Source organism: Pristis pectinata, chromosome 4, assembly GCF_009764475.1.
Source record: "Pristis pectinata isolate sPriPec2 chromosome 4, sPriPec2.1.pri, whole genome shotgun sequence".
Classification (NCBI taxonomy): Eukaryota; Metazoa; Chordata; class Chondrichthyes; order Rhinopristiformes; family Pristidae; genus Pristis; species Pristis pectinata.
Window position 1 is genome coordinate 26,004,520 of NC_067408.1, and position 23,452 is coordinate 26,027,971.

General features: G+C 38.1%; 1 protein-coding gene across 4 annotated transcripts in view; it reads right to left on the reverse strand.

The window, feature by feature from the left end:
- Positions 1 to 1,445: 1,445 nt before the first annotated feature.
- Positions 1,446 to 23,452, reverse strand: part of LOC127569251 (core histone macro-H2A.1) — a 34,524-nt gene continuing 12,517 nt past the window's right edge. For 3 of the 4 annotated variants that reach the window (XM_052013705.1, XM_052013707.1, XM_052013706.1), the window contains exons 4-9: positions 23,216 to 23,413; positions 20,225 to 20,335; positions 15,812 to 15,911; positions 7,724 to 7,813; positions 5,356 to 5,530; positions 1,446 to 2,101 (exon numbers count right to left, since the gene is read on the reverse strand). In XM_052013705.1, coding sequence (XP_051869665.1) covers positions 1,936 to 2,101; positions 5,356 to 5,530; positions 7,724 to 7,813; positions 15,812 to 15,911; positions 20,225 to 20,335; positions 23,216 to 23,413 — 840 coding nt within the window. In that variant the 3' untranslated portion in view covers positions 1,446 to 1,935. Of the gene's footprint in view, positions 2,102 to 5,355; positions 5,531 to 7,723; positions 7,814 to 14,755; positions 14,847 to 15,811; positions 15,912 to 20,224; positions 20,336 to 23,215; positions 23,414 to 23,452 lie in introns of all 4 variants that reach the window. The other variant, XM_052013708.1, reaches the window with a different exon arrangement.

Here is a 23,452-nt window from a genome sequence, read left to right on the forward strand (position 1 = left end):
TACCTTCTACAAATACTATTGATGCTCTTGCCACTATTACATATCACTATTCTACTTTCAAATTATTCAAGCTATTTCAACAGCTGAAGGTTGCTGAGTACAAATGCTTCTCAGAGAGGCAATCTGAGCCAAGCGCTCTTGCTCGAGTTAGACTGGCACGGTCCACTCCTGCTCCATCTGAGGCTTTGACGTTCATCCTCATGTCGGTGCATGATTGGTTCCTGATGGGCCACTGACACCTTCATCTCCAGGTAGGTTGATTCCTGGTTGTACCATGTTTTTTTGTTGTTACCTTGATATACAGACCTAGGCTGCTAGCTTCTGATATAAACAGTTTTACCTAACTAGCAAGGTTTATCAGTTAACTAGCAACTTGTTAACTGTCCTTTAGGCAGATTCCAGTTTTTGTGAGCTGTATTTTTTACCTCAATTTTTTTAAAATTTCTGCTTAACCATTTGTATTCAGGAGGATAATTCCACAGGGGATAATGCACCCCCTTATCAAAGGAGTAGAGCAGTGGATTAGGAGTGTGGACATTGCCGTAAGGGGTATGGAAAACAGTAATTTCCATAGTACAGAGGCATGAAAGACGGTGATCTGCTACTCGTTCCTAACCTGGGTTTGAGGGAGTCACTGGCAGTGCCAATGTCTGCTCTGTAAAGTCAGTGCTGGGTTTGAGGGAGACATTGTCACTGGCAATGCCAGTGTCTCCTCTCAGTGGGGCCAGTGCTCAGTTTGAGGAAGTCACTGGCAGTGCCAGTGTCTGCTCTGTAAAGTCAGTGATTGGTTTGAGGGGGTTACTGGCAGTGCTAGTGTCTGCTCTCAGCAGTTAGGATAACTGATAAGGATTGCTGGCTCAGTGATAATCTCACACAAGAGTGTGATATTTATGCCTCAAACCTGCATAAGGGGATCTTGTGTTTTTTTTTAAATATCAAATGCTGACTGTGCTTTTTTCATTTTGTCGTTCTTGTGTGATAGTCAGTGGAAACTGCTGGCCTCTAAGAGTACTTGATAGACCCAAAAATGAGCTGATGAAGTGATTATGTTGGAAGTTGTCAGGGGTTGGGGATGGTTTGGCGTAGGAGAGCATGAAGGAGGAATTCATTGACTGTCACTTAAATAGCATTCAGATTATTGAAAAGAACTTATCGCTGGAACTTACATGTAGCTTTTCTGTTGGTGACGAGCATAATTTTCTGTCACAAGTATGAATTAACCATTAACCACTGTGTAAATGGCATCAAGAAATTCAGTGCCCCAAAGAGTTCCTGGTTTTTAGTTTTGCAAGTTAAGAGGGATGACTTTCTAATAGCGTTTACAAAGGTGTGAACATGGCTATACATAATGCCTCTTCCAAACCACAGTATTTCTTGTTTGCATAGTAAATCAAACTGATTTGAATCAAAATGAAAGAACACAACATTTATATAAAAGACAGATGTGCCACCACAGTCCAACCATTTAATAAACAAATGACAAACTCCATTTTATCATAACTCTTGACAATCATTTGTGGTGATTAGATGTAATGTAAACAAAATACAGTTTTATAGCACCATGTGATTTCAAAGAGTTATCTTGGTGCACATCAATGTACCACAACAGAGTTACAAAATGTATCTCCCATCTCTCCCAGTTAAGAATTAAAAATATTCAGACTGGCAACATCGGACTACAAGCAATCCTTTTTGTCTTTTTCTGATGCAAATTAAAAACTACAAAATATATACTAAATTACAATGAATTCTAGTGACTTTCTGACAACAGTGCATAATCCATTTTCAAGCCAAATGTCAGTGCCATTGTAAAATTAAGAACCAGATGCTAATTAAAGATTCCTTTGAATTGCCTGCCCTGTTTTGCTTCAGTAACTTACAAAAAAAGTGGTCTGTGTCACAATGTTGAGGAACTCTTTCGGTGAGTTTACACCTTTAATTAGCGTCCAGTTTAGCCATTTCCTGGACGTAAATCCCTATACTTTCACTATCAAAAAGAACGAAGTAGACAGTTTTGATTGAGGATGACATTGTAGATACGAAGTAGCTGGAAATGGCTTTCAGGATCAGCTGGGCAGCACTCTGCTTGGGAAACCCATTTCTGTTGAGGAATTAACAACTGGTTAGCACTGCACATCTGTGAACTGGTATACAAGGAAGCACAAATTATGCTCTGGCATTCAAGCCACAGATAACTTGTCTCATCATAGACTCCACATAAGCTACAGGAGCAACCAGCTTTCTGCTGTTATGTTTATTTGTTTGTTGGTTGTAGATACTGTGAGCAATTCTAGCATAAATCTGATTCTAATTTGTTGTCACCCTTCCTGGTGAATCAGACATAGGCTAGGCCAAGTAAAAATGACAGATTCCCTTGTAGGACTTTAATGAACCAGATGGATTTTTATGGCAATCTGAGAGCTTCATGGTTGTGACTACTGATATTTTTTTTTCAAATTCCAGATTTATTGGTTGCTTAGTCGAGTAACTTCACCACACACTACTGTGCCCCTCTGAACAACATAGTGAAATTCAGTGTATTAACTCAAGCTCCTGCTTCAGAGCATTGAACTAACAAATTGTATGCCCAGCAACACACGAATCACTGTATTTTGCAAAATTCTAGAATCAAATTAGCAAATCTATTTCCATGAATGTCCATGATCTGGGCATACAAACAAAAGTAATTACATTAAGTGCACAAAACTGGAGGATGCGCAAATTGCAAGGATGAATAGAGAATGCAGAAGGTCAAGGGCAGGTTAGAGGAGTAGATACAGTAAAACTGATAATCCACTATCTGACCAATTGGAAATCCTAATGGTTCGACATCTGACTCATCATGTAATGTTTTCCCATGCTCCCTTCCATCTCACTAGAGCCCAGTTTTCACGTTCCCTTCTAACTCTCCCAACTTCCTGAGCTCCCTTTTGACTTGTGGGGGCCCTTGTTCGCATGCTCCCTTCCCATTTGCTGGGTGCCTGGTTCTTATACTCCTTTCTGACCTGCTGGGCCCTGGTTCCCAAGCTTTCATTAAACTGACTAAGGTCCCATTTTCTCTGCTCCCTTTAAACTTAACTCTTTCACTGGGAAATTTATTATAACTTCAAAAAAGTGAATTAAAAATGTGTTGCCTATTAATACGGAGTAACATCCAACAGTCTAGAAAATCTGCTAGTCCAGCATTACCAAAATTCCGAGCGTGCCGGTTTATCGGAGTTTTACTGTAGATCGATGGCAGAGCAATGTTTTAGAAAAACACAATGAAAAGGACACAAAGTCTTTTCCACTTGGATAGGCTGCACTTGTTTTTCCTGAAGTCAAAGAGGCTGAGAGGTGACCTGACAGAACTACGTAATATTATGAGAGGCATAGATACAGCAGTTAGTCAAAATCCTTTTTTTCCCCTGGTAGGGGGATCAAAAACAAGGGGACATCGGTTTAAGATTTTAAAGGGGATTTGAGGGGTAATTTTTTTTTTACATAGAGAGTGGTTGCTATCCACTCTGGAGCACTGCCAGAGGAGGTGGTGGAACAAATGTAATCCAGGCCACTTACAATAAATGACCTGGAGGAAAATGCCTTGAATCTATACTATAGGCCTCCCAATAGCCAGCAGGAGCTGGAGGAACATACATGTAGGCCGATCATGGAAAGATGTGAAAACAACAGGATTAGTGCAGTGGGTTACTTTAACTTCCCCAAAATTGAATGGGACTCCTTAGGCTTGGATGGGGCAGAACTTGTTAGGTGCATCCAGAAGGGTTTCTTGAAGTAAAACGTAGATAGTCCAACTAGGGATTGGGACCATACTGGACTTTATACTGTGATATGGGCATGGCCAGGTGATTGAATTTTTAGTGAGAGAACATTTTTGGGAACAGTGACCACAATTCCGTAAGTTTTAAGATAGTTATGGATGAGGATAAGACTGGTCCTCAGGTGAAAGTGCTAAATTAGGGGAAGGCTAATTACAACAGTATTAGGCAGGAACTAGAGAAAGTAGATTGGGAGTGGCTGTTTAAGGGTAAATCCACATCTGACATGTAAGAGTCTTTTGAAGGCCAGTTGGTTAGAGTTCAGGACCAGCATGTTTCTGTGAGGATTAAAGGTAAGGATGGCAAAGTTCGGGAATCTTGGGTGACAAAAGATACTGTAACTTTAGCTAAGAAGAAAAAGGAAGCATATGTAAAGTTCAAGAAGCTGAAATCAGACAAGGCCCTTCAGGAATATAAAGAAAGCAGGAAAGAACTTAAACAAGAAATTAGGACTAAAAGGGACCAAGAAATATCCTTGGCAACTAGAATTAAGAAGAATCCCAAGGCATTTTATTAGTATATTAGGAGCAAGAGGGTAGCCAGGGAAAGAGTATGTCCAGTCAAGGACAAAGGAGGGAATTTATGCATGGAGCCAGAAGTGGGCAAGGCCTTTAATGAGTACTTCGCATCAGTATTCACCAGGGAGAAGGACATGGATGTTGGTGAGATTAGGGTCATTTTACAATTGCGGAGAAAATTTCATTAAAATAAGTAAGCTAATGAATAAAATGATGGGAAGTGAATACATGCACACGTACCATTCTTATTACATCAATAACAAATGGTCACACAAATTTATCTTTGATCCCTGGTATTGAAGGGTTTGCTTGCCTCCACACTGACATAAATCAAATGAATGTGCAGGATGACTGCAAGTGGTTTCACCCAATACATCATGGGCACATCCCTCCCCACCATCGAAAGTATCTACAGGAGGCACTGCCTCAGGAAGGTAGCATCTACCAAAGATTCCCACCAATCAGGCCATGCCATCTTCTCGCAGCTACCATCGGGCAGGATGTACAGTAGCCTGAAGTCCTAACTACCAGGTTCAAGACAGCTACTTCCCTTCAACTATTCAGTTTTTGAACCAACCTGGACAACCCTAATCACTACCTCAGTATAGTAACACTATGACCACTTTGCACTACAATAGGCTTTAGCTTATTTTTGTTATAATTGTGTTTCTTGTACAATTTATGTTTAATTTATGTTTTCCTTGTGAATGTTTTGTCTCTAATGCTATGTGCCTGTGATGCTGTTGCACGTAAGTTTTTCATTGCACTTGTGTATACATGTACTTGTGCACATGACAGTTAACTCAACCTGACTTAACTGAAAGATGTGTTAAGTGCTGACACCCAAAGACAAATATCTTCCATGCAGATTTTAGCAATGCTTTATCTCTATAGCAGATACAGCGCATATATATCTCATGTACGGATGTCAACTGCATTCACTACAAATTTCATTCAAATTATTTTGCTTTTAAAACTAGACAATTTTGCATTCCACAGGATGAAGAATGGTTCCATACCTGCCACTGCCAATTGAAGGAAAGGCAATAGACTTCAGCTTCTTTTCATCTGCTAATGCCAGACAGTTCTTCACTGTTTTCTCCAGGAGCTCCTCACATTTGTCTGACCCCCAGCCAGGGCTATTGCAATGGATAACAAATTTGGCTGGCAGTCCATGGCCTGAACTGAGCACAGCTAGCAAAAAAAAAATGGAATTTTTCCAAATCAGATCAGAGTATTCTCTTTATTAGCCAGTAGAAATAAGATCAAAGTAACTTTCCCAGACCCAGTAAAATAAAATCTGCAGAGACCAACTTTGGGGATTCAGATGGTTGTCAAATGGGGAATAGTAGATCCTGACTTAATACTTTGTTTTTGAATTTGGTAATTTCAAGAAGGCAGCAGTGAAAGTATTGCAAAGATGTTGTACAAGAGGGGCAAGTATAAGTATCACCAAGTTTAAAACTCCTGACTATGCCAGAAAGGATGGCAGTCTTGAACCTGGAAAAGACCAGCATTTGGCTCGGTCACAATGCACCAACCAGTTAGGTGGCAATGTCAAATTAATTACCTAGATGCACAGTTTAGCAAGATACCGCAGGGATGCCACTGCTGTTATTCCTGCCCATATCAGAAGGATGAAAATAAGAGGGAAATTGAGATACTGAATAATTCACGATTTTAATCTGATGCTCATTTGTCAGTTTTGCATATTCAGAGCTCAAGAGGCAACAAAGACCAAAATGATATAAATTATATAACATCAGCCCATTGACATGGATTTTCTGGTCTGGGCAAAGGGAATAGTAACCTCGAAATTATCTGCCCACAAAGTATCACTGAGTTGTGTGATTGGACTTCAACTTTCCTGATGATAATTTCTGACAGGTTCTTTCTGCAGGGGATCCATGGCATCTGACAATGATACTATCAAGCAGTCCATCAGATTCAAGTATTCTGACAAACAGCAAATCAGGAAATAAAATGCTCTAGCTTTTATAACATTTTAAACATTTCAAAGAGAATAAAATAAGAATTGGAACATAAATGTGGGTTATGGGGGTAGAAATATCACGAGCTTTTGAAATAATTATTCTTAAGGAATGGGGCCCCGCACAAGGTTACTTTTTCAGGGTCAAAGTGGTTTTTCAGTAATAGTTATGACATGGTATACTGTTCCAGACTCAAATATACCTCATTAAACAAAGCATAGCATTTTCAATGGTTTTCACAGCGAGAATAGTGCATAAAAAATTGAGGTTTATCCTGATTCAATCATTTTGCATTGATTGTCCTTTTGATAATTTTAACAAAGCAGTATATGCAGGGGAAGAGCATCATTGACAGTAGTTTCCACATTTAGTTATATATGTGCAGATACCAGCTTTGCAATTATAAACACAAATTCAGAGCCTCTTGAAAAGTAGATACAGCAAAATATCAAGCAGGGATGAAAACATTAAGAGTTGTTCATTAGCTGTACCTGCACATTCCAAGCAGTCAGCTCATACTAAGAAGCTTTGTCTGGCCGTATTTCATCTGATGAATATTTTGACCTCTTTGGAGTAAAATTCGTTTACACACAGGAATATTAAAGCATATCAGGAAAAATAACTGGCAAGCAGAAGAAACTACACTTTAGAAATGCTAGTTCCACCTAAACCTAGAAACATGCAGTTTAATCATCTGATATTGTAAAATTTTGTTCAGCTTTGTTTTATTCAAAAAGTGCCAGCTAATACAGATGAAACTATTTACACCTTGATCATACCAGATTGCAATGATGTATCCCATATACAGTGTGTTATTACTCAATTTAAAGTTTAATTTTAATATAAAAAATTCCCAATTCTTTGTGCCTTTCCTACAATCAGTATTCTACAGTTCTACAGACACTGACTCATAGTGGAGTGTGGGTCCACAGACACTGACTCTCACTGAGGTCCAGTTCCAAAGATGCAGACTCCCACTGGGATAAGAGACCTACATAATGTCACAAGGAGGAACTGGATACTTAGTTGGGCTTGTTTTCTTTGGAGCAAAGGGGGCTGAGGGATTCCAGCTAGAAGTAAACAAAATTATGAGGGGCAGGGATAAGGTAGACAGTAGGAAACTGTTTCCTTCGTAACAGAGGGGCACAGGTTTGTGTAAGGGGTTTGGAGGGTATCTGGGGAAGAACTTATTCACCCAGAGGATGACTGGAATCTGGAATGCATTGAAGAAGCAGCTATATCAGCACTTGAAACACCATGTATCCAAGGCTGCAAACCAATTATTAGTAAATGGGATTAGTATAGGAAGGTACTTGTTGGTTGGTATGTACAGTACATAGTGCCTCAAAGATCTGTACATCTCAATAATTCTATAAAATGGAACAAGTGAACATACCTCCTGCTGTGTCCAAGGGACCATTCTTTTTGCGCAGTTCGTTAACAGCTTCTGTAAACTCCTTGCCACCCTTCTTCTCCAAAGCATTCCCTAAATATTGAAGTTAGAATTTACAACGGTGGTAGGGGAACAATAAACAGCAGAATTTGTAAGTTAGTAAGAACCTTTGAGAAATCTGATGTGGATATGTCAAAGGGAGTTATTTTATACAAATTAGACAGACAGCAAGCCATAAATGTACTCTTATCAGATGTCATGGTATTAGATATCATACACTGAAGGATTTGTGGAAAGTGTAAAAAATGTTTAATATGTCATAGCATATCTTCTAAAGGTTGTTTTCAGGTCAATTGAGATCCTTTAACTGCTCATCTGCAGAAAAACATCCCTGTACATCTTTTTAAAATGCTGAGCAAGCAAAAAAATTTGTTCTGGGCGAATGATCATTTCTTACAGTTGACATTCAATATTTAAGTGAAAATTGTACATAACAAAGTTCTTCAAGATGTATATTTTACAAATTAATATAATTAAGATCTACCTTTCATAGAAGCTGATATAATGATATTCCTTTTATAGTAATTCAAATTCCTGTCAATTAATAATTCATGAGTAACCAAATTAATTTATTTCTCATTACTTAATCTTAGCTGAATTCGAATTGTTCTGAAAATAAGAACCTCTATAAAAATAATCTAATAAATTATCCCAAGGAAGTACAGCAAAAAGCAGATTTATTGCAAGCTGAAGCATCTGATCAAAGTTTTATGAGATGCCATGTTATATAGAAGTCTGTTTCCATGAGCAAAATCTGCCGAATTACTCTACACTAAGTCAATTCGGGTATTACTATGTTGCACCTGCAATACAATCAACCCTAAAAAATGCACAGTGGATTATGGTTAATGTAACAGGCATTCCAGGTCAATTATCCATGATAGGAACTGGATGATATTCCTCTCCACTGAAAGAAAAGGAAAATCAGACAACTGCTTTAAAAAGCAGCCCATCTGCAGAGCTGGTTGTATGCTCCAATGCAAATTGAAATCTGTCAAATTTCCCTCTTTTTTTTAAATCATAAATCTGCCTTACAGTTACTGGCAAATCAGAAGTAGTTAATGAGGAAGATCTATTCATTTTATCTTGTAAAGCTGGTGTCAAGTATTGGCAAGCCAAGTACAGCATGGATTGGATATAAAGCTTCCTTCACAGTGTTACAACAATATGCCAGAATTCCAAGCTCAGGAGGGTTGATCAACTGCATGTCAATCAACGACAAGGTCCACAGGGACCACAGGATAGATGCACTTAGTTGGTTTTGGCTGTTTTTTGATTTTGTACAACAACAACCTGCTTTTAAATGGTGAATCTAGTAACAAAAAGCTCTATACTACTTCATTGAAGTAATATCAAACAAAAATGAATCTGAGCAGGAGGTCCCATTAGTTGGAGTGACTAAAGGTTTGGTCAAAAAGGTGGGAACGAGGGGAAGGGTGTGGAGACTAAGACGTGTAGGGAAGGAATTCCAGAGCCATAGCCTAAACAGCTGAAGGCATGGTTTGCCGAGGTGGGAGAAGGGAGCTTGGGATACCCAAGAGCCCAGAGATGGATAAACATGGAGCAACTGGATAGCTGCAGAGGATGGAGACCATTTCAGAGATGAAGAGGAATGAGGAATTAAAGGATATGAAAATGAGAATAAATTAATTAGTTTGAGGCTGGAAGACTAGGATCTAACATAGGAAGTGAGCACAGGATGATGTGTAAATGCGATTTTGTGTGGGAAAGGCTACCATCTAGCACAGTTCTCAATAGGTTGAATAGATATGGGAGGCCAGTTAAGAAAGCACTGGAATAGTTTGCATTGATAAAGGAATGCATAAAGGTTTTGGTAACAGACAATCTTAGGCAGGGTTGGAGACAGATTACGTATCTCTATTTCATAACACCGCTTATATACAGAAGAGGATATAGGACCATAAGTGTGGTTCTCAACTAAATCGGACATTAAAGTAAACTGGTTCAACTTGAGACATCAACCAGCGAAGGGTGAAAATGGTGGCAACGATGTATGATAATTGCTTTGCTGTTTTACTGGATGAGATAGGAGCTCCTCCAGGACTGGATATTGGACAAGTGACCTGGTGCAGAGGTAGTGAGGGTTTGAGAGATGATGGAGAGATAAGACTGGTTGTTGTCAGAGTACAGGCACAGCCTGACTCGGAATCTTCTTTGTCACCATAATGTTGCTAAAGTACAACATAAGTTATGAGGTCAAGTTTAAATCTTAGAGGGAATCCGGAGATCACACTATGGAGACAAGAACCCAGTGCTGGAGATATTCTGGCTGAGGTGCAAAATGGAAGTGGAACAAAATGAGAACATTTCCACTAAACTGGTCAAAAGAAATGCATTATAGGATGATGGTGTGATTGATCCGGCCAAATGTCTTTTATACATTTGACTTTAAATAAGCCTTTAAATATGGTCTTACAGATTCAAAAAAGAGATCTGAGGGAAAGATGGGCACAGCTTTGGTATGAGACACATTTAAGGATTTTAAAGAGGGCATGGAACCAAGATTGTCTGCAAGGTTTTTGAAGAAGATAATGACATTTTTGAAAGGAGGGTCACTGCCCAGGAGATCACCTACATATTGTCAGTGAGCACAGGAAAAAAGCAAGGGCAGTTGTGTGGTCAGAACTTTAGTGGCTATGAATTAAAAAGGGCAGGAGATAGACTGGAGATCATGAAGGAGGATAGAAAGTAATAAACAAAAAGATGTGGTTTCATGGGGATGTGCCGGGGGAAATTTGGTGGAGAAGGAGGGAATGCAGCAGAGCAGCTGGACAAATAGACTTCTTTGTCATCATGATTGAGACTAAGTTACCTGATGTATTGGTGAGGGTGGAGGGGGTCTGAAGGTAAAAGTAAGGAAATAGTTGGTAGTGTGGAAAATATTGGAGTTTCCTTTGCATTCCACAATAAGGCACGATTTGTCCTGGAATTTAAGTGATGGAGAATCAATTGTAACTGCAAACATAATCGTTTTATGTTATCCTCCACCCTTTTTAGGCAAATTACACAGGCTGTCGACTGTTTGCAGGAAGGAGTTTGCTGTATTGCTCCCTCTACAGGATAAAGCTAACCCATAATAAAACAAGACCAAAACAAAAGCTGCAGGATTGCTCTGAATTGTATCCCAATTTAAATAACTGGTTGAATGCAAGCTTAATCGTGTGGAGGCAAGATAAAACTCATTGATGAAGATGCTCTGGCTAAGGATGCAACAAATGGAATGGAACCAATTGAGAGGAGTTCCACTAAACTGGATAGTAAAAAAAATATTGAAGGATAAAACTTTGTTTGCTTCTCTGCATGCCAAGGGAGTTCAAGGAAGCCAAAGACGGGTGTCAGTCTTTATCAATTAATTTTAATTAACCTTAATTAATCTTACTAGTAGAGTATAATTCATGTCCCTCTATAATGGGATAAATCGCCAACTCTGACCTCAATGGCAAATGTACAATGAGTAGATGCATGCTATCAACTCATGAGTAGGTACAATAGTGGCTTGAAAATTGCTTGATGTACCCCTGATGAACAAGACCTGCACTGGTGGGTGATTACAGATCAGAATGTTGTGAAGCAAACAGAGTGTCAACTCTGCCTGTTAGATATTTCTGTAAACTGCTGTTGTTGCTGAAATAAGAGCAATCATGGTTTTCTCTAGTCATGTAGCAGCTGACAGACAAACCATATGTTGCAAATCAGTTCAAACCATGGGGATTCAAATTCTCCTCAGGTTTAGAAGTGGAATAGCCAGATGAATTCAATGTCCCAGAGATAGGACACAAAAGGAATTGTGCAAATTTACTTCACTGGAATACAACTTACTGCAATGTACAATTAAAAAAAACACTATGAATGTGAAGAAACTGAGAATCAGTCAGAGTTCTTCAAAATACAGTGTAATGCTGAATTGGAACATTACAACCTAGTTTTTAAAAATATTTGCCAGTATTTAAGTTCCACACTGTTTCACCACCACAATATTTGATGCTTCCTTTTCCATTAGATTTAATCAAACCAAATTCAAAGCAGTGTCTCTCAAATCTAGAGACTGCAGATGCTGGAATCTGGAACAAAAAAAAACCAAACTGCTAGTGGAGCTCAGCAGGTCAGGCAGACCTGTAGAGGGAAAGGACAGTAGACATTTTGGGTTGAAACATCGGATGTCTATTTCCCTCTACAGTGGCTGCTTGATCCGCTGAGTTCCTGCAGCAGTTTGTTTTTTGCTCTCTCAAATCTACTTGTGAGAATCTTCCAAAAGTTAGACTAGTACAGAATATCTTAATAAATTTGAAAATAAGGGATGGATTTTTTTTATTTAAAATCCCTTTTGTCCGCAAGGATAGGCTCAGTTTTTGAATTCCACTTCAATTTTCAGCTTGCAACATGATCCAATGAGGTGATTGCCAAGGTGAAGATGACATATGATCAATAAAGGATACCAAATCTTTCAGCAAGTTTTAATAAGGAATCCATTTGCTACTGTAATTCAAACCTTTTTCCATTCATTGCAATGTACATTGTCTATAATGTAGAGTATCACAAGTAACAAAGCACAGCCACGTGCCCATTTTCACCAGGTGCAACCCTCTGAGCACCCCACACTATACAGTCCAGAGGCAATGAAGCAAGACTGTTATCTGTGATTAAACAAAAAGTTTGCATTTGGAGTAACTATAATTTTTTTTTTAAAAAGTTGTAAGATCAATAAAAAAGACTGAAAATGTCTTTCACCAGGAAATTGAAGTTTAAAAAAATGTGTTATGATGAGCCCCAGTTTGCAGTATATCTGGTGTGCTCAGAAGTCTGATGTTAATTACTTGCCTGCAAGAAACTGCAAAAGCAAATTATAAACAAAGTTTTGTAGTGTGACTACATTTAATGAATATATTTGTCAAATGAATCAGGAATTTCTTTTCTGCTTGATGTACAGCAAATTATATAAACACTTGTGATTCTGCCACATTAGCAGCGATGTTCACTGTTCATTTGTGTCCGCAGAATTCTCTGAAAACTGCATGACTGCTTACCAATAATTCCCATGCATTGTAATTGTGGATTTAAAAAGCACTACATTGTGATTTTCCACTGAGTGCAAACCCTACAGTTCAAGTACTTAAAAATGAGGTATACTGAAATTCCAAGCATTCAAGACCATGTCCAGAAGTGCCTCACATGTTAAATTTCTGATATTTTCTCTGGAGCTGTGAGGAAAATGCCAAGCAGACACTAATCATGGAGGAGGGTAGAAACTAATATATTGGAGAGAAAGAAGTGACTTGAAGTTATTCTTATGAATCTCCAATCACCTACTACCTGAAGAGGTCTAGAAATGGGCTCAAACATCTTCAGCTGTTACATCTTATGGGCAGGAGAAGAACTATTTAATGATGACGTCAGTATTCAGTTTCACTGATAGTTTCTTCATTAAAGAAGGAACCCAACCTAGCCCACAGCTGGCAAGGAATATCTGTGTTGGTTACTTGGCAAACAAAAGTCATCATAAAAATCCTCAACCACCTCCACTACCAACATTTTAGATGCCATCACTGACTAGTTATACTCACACAGCAGCAGCTACGAGAGCAAAGCATAGGATGAAAGCACTACAACAAAAAGATTCACTGCTTGATTTCTGCTCTATAGACTGCAAATTAGATCAGGAGTGTTACTGAATGTTTACCACTTACTTCAACAGATGTAGCCACAAGAAACCTCAAGGGGTTTAGCACCATCCAGGGTTAAAAACAATATTTATTTGGTTCTCTTGCTGCATTCAGTTTCCACCTTCCACACAACTGACGCAATGTGGTTGCAGTACATTTGATCCACAGGAGGTACTGTGGATACTCACCAACCTTACTCTGATCAATCCCACAACTCTGCTTCCTCTACTACCATGAAGGGCAAAAAAGGTAATTTCATGGCTATAGCATGACTTGTAGGTCTTAATTTTCCAGATATATTGCTGTCCTTCATTTCTTCTGGCTCAAAGTCATGTAAATTCCCCACCAAGATATAATGGGAATACCATTACCACAAAGGCCGCCACAATTCTGACAATAGTCAATGTTAAAAAGTTCCAAGGAATGCACACAGCATAAAACTTTCATTATACAAGCTGGCAGTAAACCAGCAATCTCACAATGAGAATCAGCTGACATGGAAGATGGAATTGCCAAACTGGTTTAAAACAGATTCCCTAGTAAAGTGGTGGTGGAAATGCTTTTTAATGGTCTGTATTTAATCCATTCAAATATGAATGGAAAAGTTTAACATTGTCAAAGTGGTTCAAAATGGTTTCGTTTTCCAGTTTGAATATTTCACTTTAATGAACAAAAATAGATCCTCTGCAGCAGTAAGTATGAACATAATTTACAAATTTGTCTTGGCACGGTCACTATGCATCACCACTGTTAGCTATTGTGCCTGCTACAAATCACACTGACTGTGCGTTTGGAGTAAAGATGCTATCTGGGCTTCTGCTGGGCCTAGAACCTCAGTGGAAACAATAACAAATAGTATCTTTACCAGTGCATGAATTGAAAATTGAAAACAACGTTAGTTTTAAAATTCAGTCTGTTGGTCTGTTCATCCTTCCAGCAAAACAATCACGGAAAAAGAAATGTGCCTACAATGATCAATATGATTAATTTAATTGAGGCATTTCAAATTTGGCACAGTGGCTAACAACCACCAGTAAGTAGGTTAAAGTCGCCTCAAATCATTTCTTTTTGGCCTTTTAGTATGCCCAAGTTGCATTGAAACCCAGACTCCCTGAAGGTAAGGAGAGATTTATCCCTATTCAACGACAACCTGAATGCCCCCAAAAGAAGAAGGGAAATTGATTTTTTTTAAAATTTGCTATTGCTGGAAGCAGGAAGTGCCAATCTAGAGAGCCAAGCAGGACAGAGTTTGCCACTGATCGACATGCACTCACTGCACAGAAGTTTTCATTACCTACTTCCCCACCAATGTAGAAGTCAGAGTTCGTAGGGTGAACGACAACATCACTGTCAATTGTTGCAATGTCAGCCTGCACAACTTGTAACTATAACAGGCAAATAAACATACAGAACATCAACCATGCTGGAAAGAAAACTGACAGACTGGATTATCAGCAGTCTTTCAGAGATGACTCCTGCAAACAATAACACCTGTTTAAATTTGCATAGAGCAAGCAAATCAGAGACATTTCAGATTGAAAACTTAACGATGATCAGCTAAAAAAAATCTTCAAACTGATTCAGCCCAACAGTGGTCTCCAGGTCTGAATCTGCTTCCTCTGCTCCAATCAACCATCAACACATTACCACAAAGTTTTATTTTTAAATCTTATAAACCATCTTTCAAAGATCCTACTTCCCACGACAAGCAAAGTTTGTTTTTTAACCAACTCTTATTCAAGTTAAAGAAGAGACAAACAGAGATCTGGATACATGGAGCAGTGACCAAACCTGTGGTTTGGAATTTTTGATTTTTTAATGTTACTCTGTCATTGTGCCTAATATCTTGAAAATTATCTTAAAAGTGGATTTGTCCATTTGAAAAGTGTTTTGCAAAACCTTTTACTCACTTTCTTTTAGAAAAATATGTTGTTAACAAAACTTATGTTGGAGCTCTTTCTCAAAGCATCATAGCATAAAAGCCATAAGATCTTTATGCCCCAAAGCAAAAAGATAAGCTAAACACTTTATGGAGAAGCCAATGCCTTTTTAATGATTTATGATGGCACTTTCTATTAAATGTGCATTTTGAAACTACTCCTGTTAATGTTTTGAAGTACTTTGCTTTGGACAATGGGGAGGATTTTTCAAAGGATGGTGTACCCCACCCATTAGAATAGGTAACGGTGAACTGGAGTGAATTATGGAAATGTACTCACTGTCAACGCTGGAAAACCTTAGTGAGAATAAACAAAATCTACCATCATAATGAATCCCCAGAACCTGATGCACATTTTAAATTCCATAATGCTTTCAGCCATCGTTACCTGCAAAGTCACATTTTATTTACCTAGGTCATCTTTTAGCTCAATGTCAGCACTGGTAGGATTGATAATGGCCTCCACCTCGAAGCTCGCTATGTTACTGAGTTCACTGTGAATAAGGTGTAACTGCAAGGAAAAGCATTGATACAAAAGTAACAGGGTAGAAGGAAAACAAGGGGTGGGGATGGTTGGGGTAAAACAAAAAAAAACACTGAAGCAGAGGATGAAGGACAGCAAGCTCTGCAGAAACACAACACATTTATTATGAAACAAAAACAGCAGTTTTATTTTAATCTCCAGTTTTCTCCCCCATCCACCATTCCTGTAGATAATGCTACCAGCATTATTGAGTACTTCCTTATGGAGTGGCTACCTTTCTGTACCTTATTTTGTACTTGGATCATCTGGTTCATACAAAAGGCAATTTCTTATAGGTTGTATGTCATTACTACACAGGAGGCTACTGCAGGAGTTTAAGTACAATGAAATTCAAGTAAGGATAAAAAATTAGATTAAAAAGTAGGAAGGGAGTAAGGGGAGTAGATAGAAATTAGGAGTTAACCATACATCTTCCACGTGACTGGGTAACCATCTTGCACATATGCTATTCTACAACAATTTTTGTTTATTTTGTTACATCAAGGATTTGGATATAATGTTAGCGGATTAGTGTTGAAGTCTGCAGGCAACATAAACATAAAAGGTACTAAATAATGTTAAGGAGTAAACAAACTTGGAAAGGGAATATTAATAAAATGGTGAAATATTTGAAAAGCGGTAGATGGAAAATTGTGTCAGATTGAGAGCCTGTATTTTGAATGGGAATAAAGGGGTTGTGTGGTATTGATGAGCAAGAAAATTTGGTGCATTAGCTACTCCAGACTTTAAAAGTAGCAAAAATACCTAAGACCATAAAATAATAATAGGTTTGTGGAAAGAAGTACAGTTTGTGAAAATCAAGGTATGACTGTGAATCTATATAAAACCCTAGTAAGATCACAGAAGTACTTTTGAACTGTTTTGAGAGATGATGCACAGTAGTGCATAAATTCATGAAGATGGTATTTGATAGGTACAGCTAAAATACAAAAGAGATGTGACATAATTTGATTATCTGTTAGAATAGAAGAGATTATGAAGCAATGGAGATGCTTAAAATTATAAAAGGGCTATAGCAAAGTGGATGAGACTCTACAACAATACAAAATTGAATTCGAGACATGTAGAAGAAAGGAAAAAATGTCAAATGTTTGGTAGATATATTATGCACTATCTGAGTTAGTGACAGAAACGAAGATCATGCCAACATTTAAGAACAGGTGGTAAAAAGAAAAGGAGGGGGAGAAAAGAAAACCAGAACATGCCGAAGGGGGCTCATGGAATTAACAATAGTATTCTTGTAGAGAAAGAAGGTATCTGCAATAATACTGCTAAAATTAGTTAAGACAGGGAAAAGAGATAAAATAGGGAAGCAGTTAGTCTGACATGACTAGAAGAGTTTTTAAGCTTTCTTGGGTAGTGAATTCCAAAGATCTGCTACCCACTGGGTGAAGAAATTTCTCCTCTTCTCAGTCCTGAATGATTAAGGAACTGATAATTGAGCACTTAGAAAACATTGGGCTGAGTTAACTCTGATCTAGTAGAATAGATAAAGTGCTTGTGGTTTACATAGATTTTCAGAAGATATTTGAACACAAAGGGTTATTAAACAAAATTATAGTAAATAGCATTTTGGGTTAGTATCCCAGCATAGATTAAGGACTGGTAACCAACAGAAAACGGAGTCGAAATAAACAGGAGACACAAGAGACTGCAGATGTTGGAATCTGGAGCAACATACAAAGCACTGAAGGAACTCAGTGAGTCAGACAGCATCTATGGAGGGAAATGGACAGAAATAAACAGGTCATTTTTCAGTTGGGAGGTTATGACTAGTAGGAGGCTGTTAGAATCAGTGCTAGGACCACAGCTGTACACAATCTCCATCAATTGATGGAGAACTCAAGCTAGATAACTCAAGATCGATATTGATAGGGTATTGATATTTGGATAACTCAAGAAAGATATTGATAGGGTTAGTGCTAGAAAGTATGTTGGGGTAAAAGATCAACCACAATTTTAATGAATGGCAGAGCAAGGGTGAGAGGTCAAATGGCCTTCTTCTAGTTTTTAGTTCTTAAATACTGGCAGATATGAGTCAGGCCAAATACATGATCGCTTGTATTAATTTTTAAATAATTCAACTTAACTATCAATCATCATCATTTTGCTAATTTAAAGCCACTTGTATGCACCAAAATATTTTTTTTTAAATATATCAAGTTATGTAGGCAGCCTTATGCAAAAGGTGTGGTCATGTGTCCATTATCTTAATGAACTTTCATATCTCCATTAGGGATGTGACCTGGTTAGTGCTTCTCTTGGTTGTCAGTGACAAAAGTCTGAGAATTACCTAAGGAAAGGTGGTACAGCCTGAAAAGTATACACCCTTTTCTTCAAATGGTTAAATGTTTTACTATTAGGTGTCTACATGATACCATAGATGGTAAACTACTTCTCTGTAGTGGGACCCAAGATTACAAAAAGTATACCTTCTTAAATTTTAAAGCACTAGGAAATGTAGTTGATGTTTTAAAAATTAAAAATCAAGTCAATGTTTGCTGGTTGATGACTAAGTAGTGAGGAATCATCAATGTAAGATTATCTCTTCATAAGAGAGTGGTATAGATTAGATGCAATCTTTTCACAGTCAATGAATTTTCAATTTCTTACTCCCATAATGAGAGGAAACTGGCAGCCAATTTGCAGGTGGCAAGACTACATAAATAAGTGAGTTAAAATGACCAAATTATCTGTGTAAGAGGCGTTAATTTAGGTGTATGTGAGGAATAGTGGATGCAAAGTATGCTTTATCACCATTTAACAAAGAAAGCAGTGGTGTTCTCTGATGCTCCTGGTAAATCACTATCCCATACACTCCTCTTTGCATAGTGCTATATCTTCTATAATGTCTACTTATGGACAGGGCCTGAGTTTAAACAACACTGTAGTGCTGCCTCAGTATATGGCCTTCTCATGCAGAGACATGTACAAACACTGGAAGAAATTTTACAGCAGGTTGATAGAGCAAAGAATATTTCACCAAGGAAAAATCTAATAAACACTAAGCAGAGGTAAATAAAGATCTACAGAAAGAAAACTGAGCAGCGGAACTACATTTATATTGTTGTAGCAAAAAGCTGACATATAGACCTAAAGAGCCAAACTGGAATTTTTTTCTCTGGACTTCTGTGAAATTCTACATTAATTTGTGTCTGCTCCAGGAAAGGTGGAAAAGGGTACAACCCTGGAATGTCAAAACAGTGGCAGCCATCATCAATGGGAACAATGCTGTAATGTTCAAGAAGAACTATTTTGGTTGCTGAACTCAGTGATGTATAACATAATTTATAAAGGTCAATCTTACAACATAGCTACACACAGCAACCAATGCAATGTATTCCCACAGGTTTAGTAGAACTTCTTTTGGATTCTGATTCTCCTTAGTAATTAAAGGCATCGACAAATCCCCAAGCTTCTGTAATTTGTTTACAAACAATCTATTTTGGGGTTTCAAATTTTTGCTATGTGCGGCGGTTTCTTAATGCAACTCCTGTCTATTGTTCAGACAATGGGGAAAAATAGCAATAAATGGGAGAGGAAGACAAATGACCTTCAGAAGTCTGGTTTAAGGTTAGGTTTCTCCATTAATGAAATGGAATTTGCTCAATACTATTGTTGACAGTATAAATAGAAATTAACAGATTGTGTCACCACAAGTTGTCAATTATAAATTTTTATTATAAAAATATTTCAAAGGCTTAAATTATTGGAGAAAGAATTGTGGAAGCAGATTCAACAGTACCTTTCATTAGAGAATTAGATCAATATTTCAATGAAAACAAATTTATAGGTTTTGGGGGAAAGAGTTTGGGAATGGGACTGTTTGGATAGCTCAATTTATAAGCCAACATGGTACAATGGACTGAATGTTCCCTTATGCTCAACAATATCTGACTGTACTGTCAATGGACACATCCTATCATGATCAAGTTTTAGACACATATTTTCATAAAATAACAAAAAGTCCTTGAATTGTAACTTTTAAAAATTTCAAGGGTAACGTCAGTGTTTTTATAGAAATCTTTCTCTCGTGAAATTATTTTCTCACAAAAGATTAATCTATTTGCACAAATGCTATTTTAGTATTTTCTAGGTAATTACAAAATTACAACTAAAAAGAAAATTTCCTTTGGCTACAAGTTTCCAAACTGATCATTCTTGGGCAAGAAGTGCTGATTCATAATATAATACTGCTAGTACCATGTGTGAATAAGACAGGATTGCATAACATCACAAAACTGCTACCATGAAATACTCCTGAATAGGAATACCTGTACCTTTTGTCCAAGAAAGAGGCTTTTGGTGGAGAGAATAGTAAATGTGTCCCCAGGATTGCCCTCAGTCGTGCTATCTGCTGAAGCTGCTTTGCTGACTTCTATTTGCTTCTTCTGTGGTGAAAAAACATTCTTTTTATTTTGTGAATAAGAGTTCTGTTTCACACTCAGATAATGATTTGTTTCTTAAAATCCCAGTCTGACTGCTAAAATGCAAAGAACTGGGCATTTGCAGTATGAAAGTTAAGATTTTCTGTTAATTCTGTTGTCATGAATGGTTACAGAAATACATCACTGCACAATCCATGACAAGATGCTTTTTCTGGCAGACTGTGCAAACTCTGTAAATAACCTGTACTTACCCTGTATGTGAGCATTAAGCACTAAAACTGAGCCCCTGGTACTAAAGTCCATCGCTTAAAAAATGCAAGTTTTCCTCAAGAAAAACATTATTCAAGATCTGGGCATCACTGGCAAGGTCAGCATTCATTGCCTAACATTAATTCTTGAACGACTGCAATCCGTCTTGTGAAGGTACAGTCAGAAGGATATTGGGTAGGGAATTCCAGGATCTATAACCAGTAACAATGAAGTATTAACAACATATTTCCAAGTCAGGAAGGTGTGTGATTTGGTGTGGAACCTGGAGGTGATGATGTTCCCATTCTCCTCCTTTACTTGCCCTACTTAATGTTAGAGGCTGTGGGTTTGAGAGTACTGACAGAGTAGCCTGGACAAATAATTGTAATACATTTTCTAAATGATACACACTGCAGCCGTGTGTGCTAGTGATAAAGGGAATGAATACTTAGGATGCTTGATGGGATGCCAATCAAGCAGGTTGCTTTGTTCTAGAAGGTGTCAAGTTTCTTGAGTTTTATTGGAGCCACATTTATCTGGGCAAGTATTTTACCATGCTCCTGATCTGTGCCTTGTATATGGTAGAAAGGCTTTGGGGTGTCAGAAGGCGAGTCACCACAGAATACACAGTTTCTCCTCTGCTCTTGAAACCATAATTTTTCAGTGGCTAGTCCTGTTTAATTTCCATATTCCCAGGTAGATGCCAGTGTTGTAACTGTTATGCCTGTACTAGAATGCAGGTCATCAGCACTAGATCCCAAATGTTGTCTGGCCATGGAGTCTTTGCTGTATCAAGTGAAGTGAATTAAATCAGCTGAATACTGCTTCTGTGATGATGGGGACCTCAGGAGAAAAGTGAGATGGATCATCCTCTTAGCCCGTCTGGCTGAACATGGTTGCAAATGCTTTAGCCTAGTCTTTAGCACTCACATGCTGGGGTCTGCCCAGGACATTCTTGGATTTTCCTACTCACATTAGCAGTTTAATTGTTCACCACCATTCATGGCTCTGTGCGGCAACTACAGAGCTTTGATCCAATCAGTCGGTTGTGAAATCACTTAGTTGTGTCTTCTGCATGCTGTTTCCGATGTATACAATTTTGTGTTGTAGCTTCAGCAGGTTGATACCTAATTTTTAGGTATGCCTGGTGCAGCTCAGTGTGTGGTGGTGCTATCAAGATACTCTTGCTAATGAATAATGAAGTCCCCTAACCAAAGTACTTTCTGCACCTTTTTTACTTGCAGTACTTCTGTAAGCTTTTGTTCAACATGGAGGAGCATTAATTCACCAGCTGAGGGAGGACAGTTGCTGACAGTCAGAAGGAAGTTACCTTGTCCATGTTTGCCTTTATGCCTTGAAAGCTCATGGTGTCTGGAGTCAACGTTGGGGACTTCCAGGACTACTCCCTCACTCTTGCCTTTATACCATCCCTCTCTGATGCTGTCCCACCAGTGGGATAGGTAGCCATGAATTGTGATAGACATGTTTGGCACATTGTCTGTAAGGTATGATATTGTAAGTACAATTATGTTGCTTGATTGGTCTGTGAAATAGCTCTCCCAATTTGGGTATCAGTTTCCAGATGTCCTTGAAAAGGACTCCAAGTTCAAATGGACTTGCATCAATGTTACTGCATCTGAATTCTGTGCTGAGGTTGTTGTCTGGTGGTCCATTTGGTTTATATTCTTTGTTGCTCCAGATTTCAGCATCTGCAATCTCTTCTGTCTCCTGTTTTCATTCTTTCTGTTTCAATGTGGTCCAACTGACCAGTCACGTCAGAGGGGCAATTCAGAGTCAACATGTTTGTTGGTCTGGGGTCACATACAGACCAAACTGGGTAAGAATAGCATATTTCCTCCAGCGAAGGACATTAGTGAATCACATAGGTTTCTACAACAAGCCAACAGTGGTCATCATCATAGTAATTGGCAATAAGATAGAAAGTGCTGGAAATATTGAGTTACCTCGAGGAGTCTTCAAGCTACAATGTTATCTGTTTCTTTTTCTGCAAATGCTGCCTGACCTGCTGAGCATTTGTGTTTTTATTTCAAATTTCCAGCATCTACATTTCTTTTGAAAATTTTCAATTGCTAATGACTAGTTATTTTGCTTAATTATAGATTCTACACAACTTAGTGCTGCCTATTGAGTACTACAGATATCAGACAATCACAAATACAAATGGAAACCTCTCACTTTTAAATAGCTTCAGTAGTTTCCACCAGAGGTCCCCAGAATCATAAGCAAGCAGAACCTATCATCTTCACTGGTGGGTGGTTACTCAAACTGGAAAAATAAATCTCTCTCTCCCTTTCTCTCTGGATGAATGCTATTTAAAGTACCTCCCCTAACAAAAGTGAATCTTTTAAGAGAGACAAACAATTTGAGATATCAATCAACTTAAACAAAATCCTGCACAATAACAATGTTAAAAAAGTCAATGCAATATAACCATCAGCAATTTTACAAATCATAGGCAAAATCTACCTCTTTGTATTAACATCATTGCTCTGCTAAACAAATGAAGTAAAATAGTCTTATCTTTTTTAGCAGAATCTTGTCAAAGGATAAAGTTCTTCTACATTGCACAACATTTTATAAAATAAAAATTAACTTTGTATTTTTAAACTGTACCTTAGCCCCTTTTCCTGCCCCCTTTTTGCCTTTCTTTCCACCAGTTTTCTTTGTAGATTGCGAGGACTTTGCTTTTTTTACTGGGGGTGGGGTGATGATGGCTTCAAGTTTTCCTTTAGACCCTCGCTTCTTGGACAACAGTTCTGGATGAATGTTTGGTAGGACACCTCCGCTAGCTATGGTTACACCTTTGAGCAGCTAGGAAAAGGAGGCTAAAAGTTAAAAGTTTGATTCCAT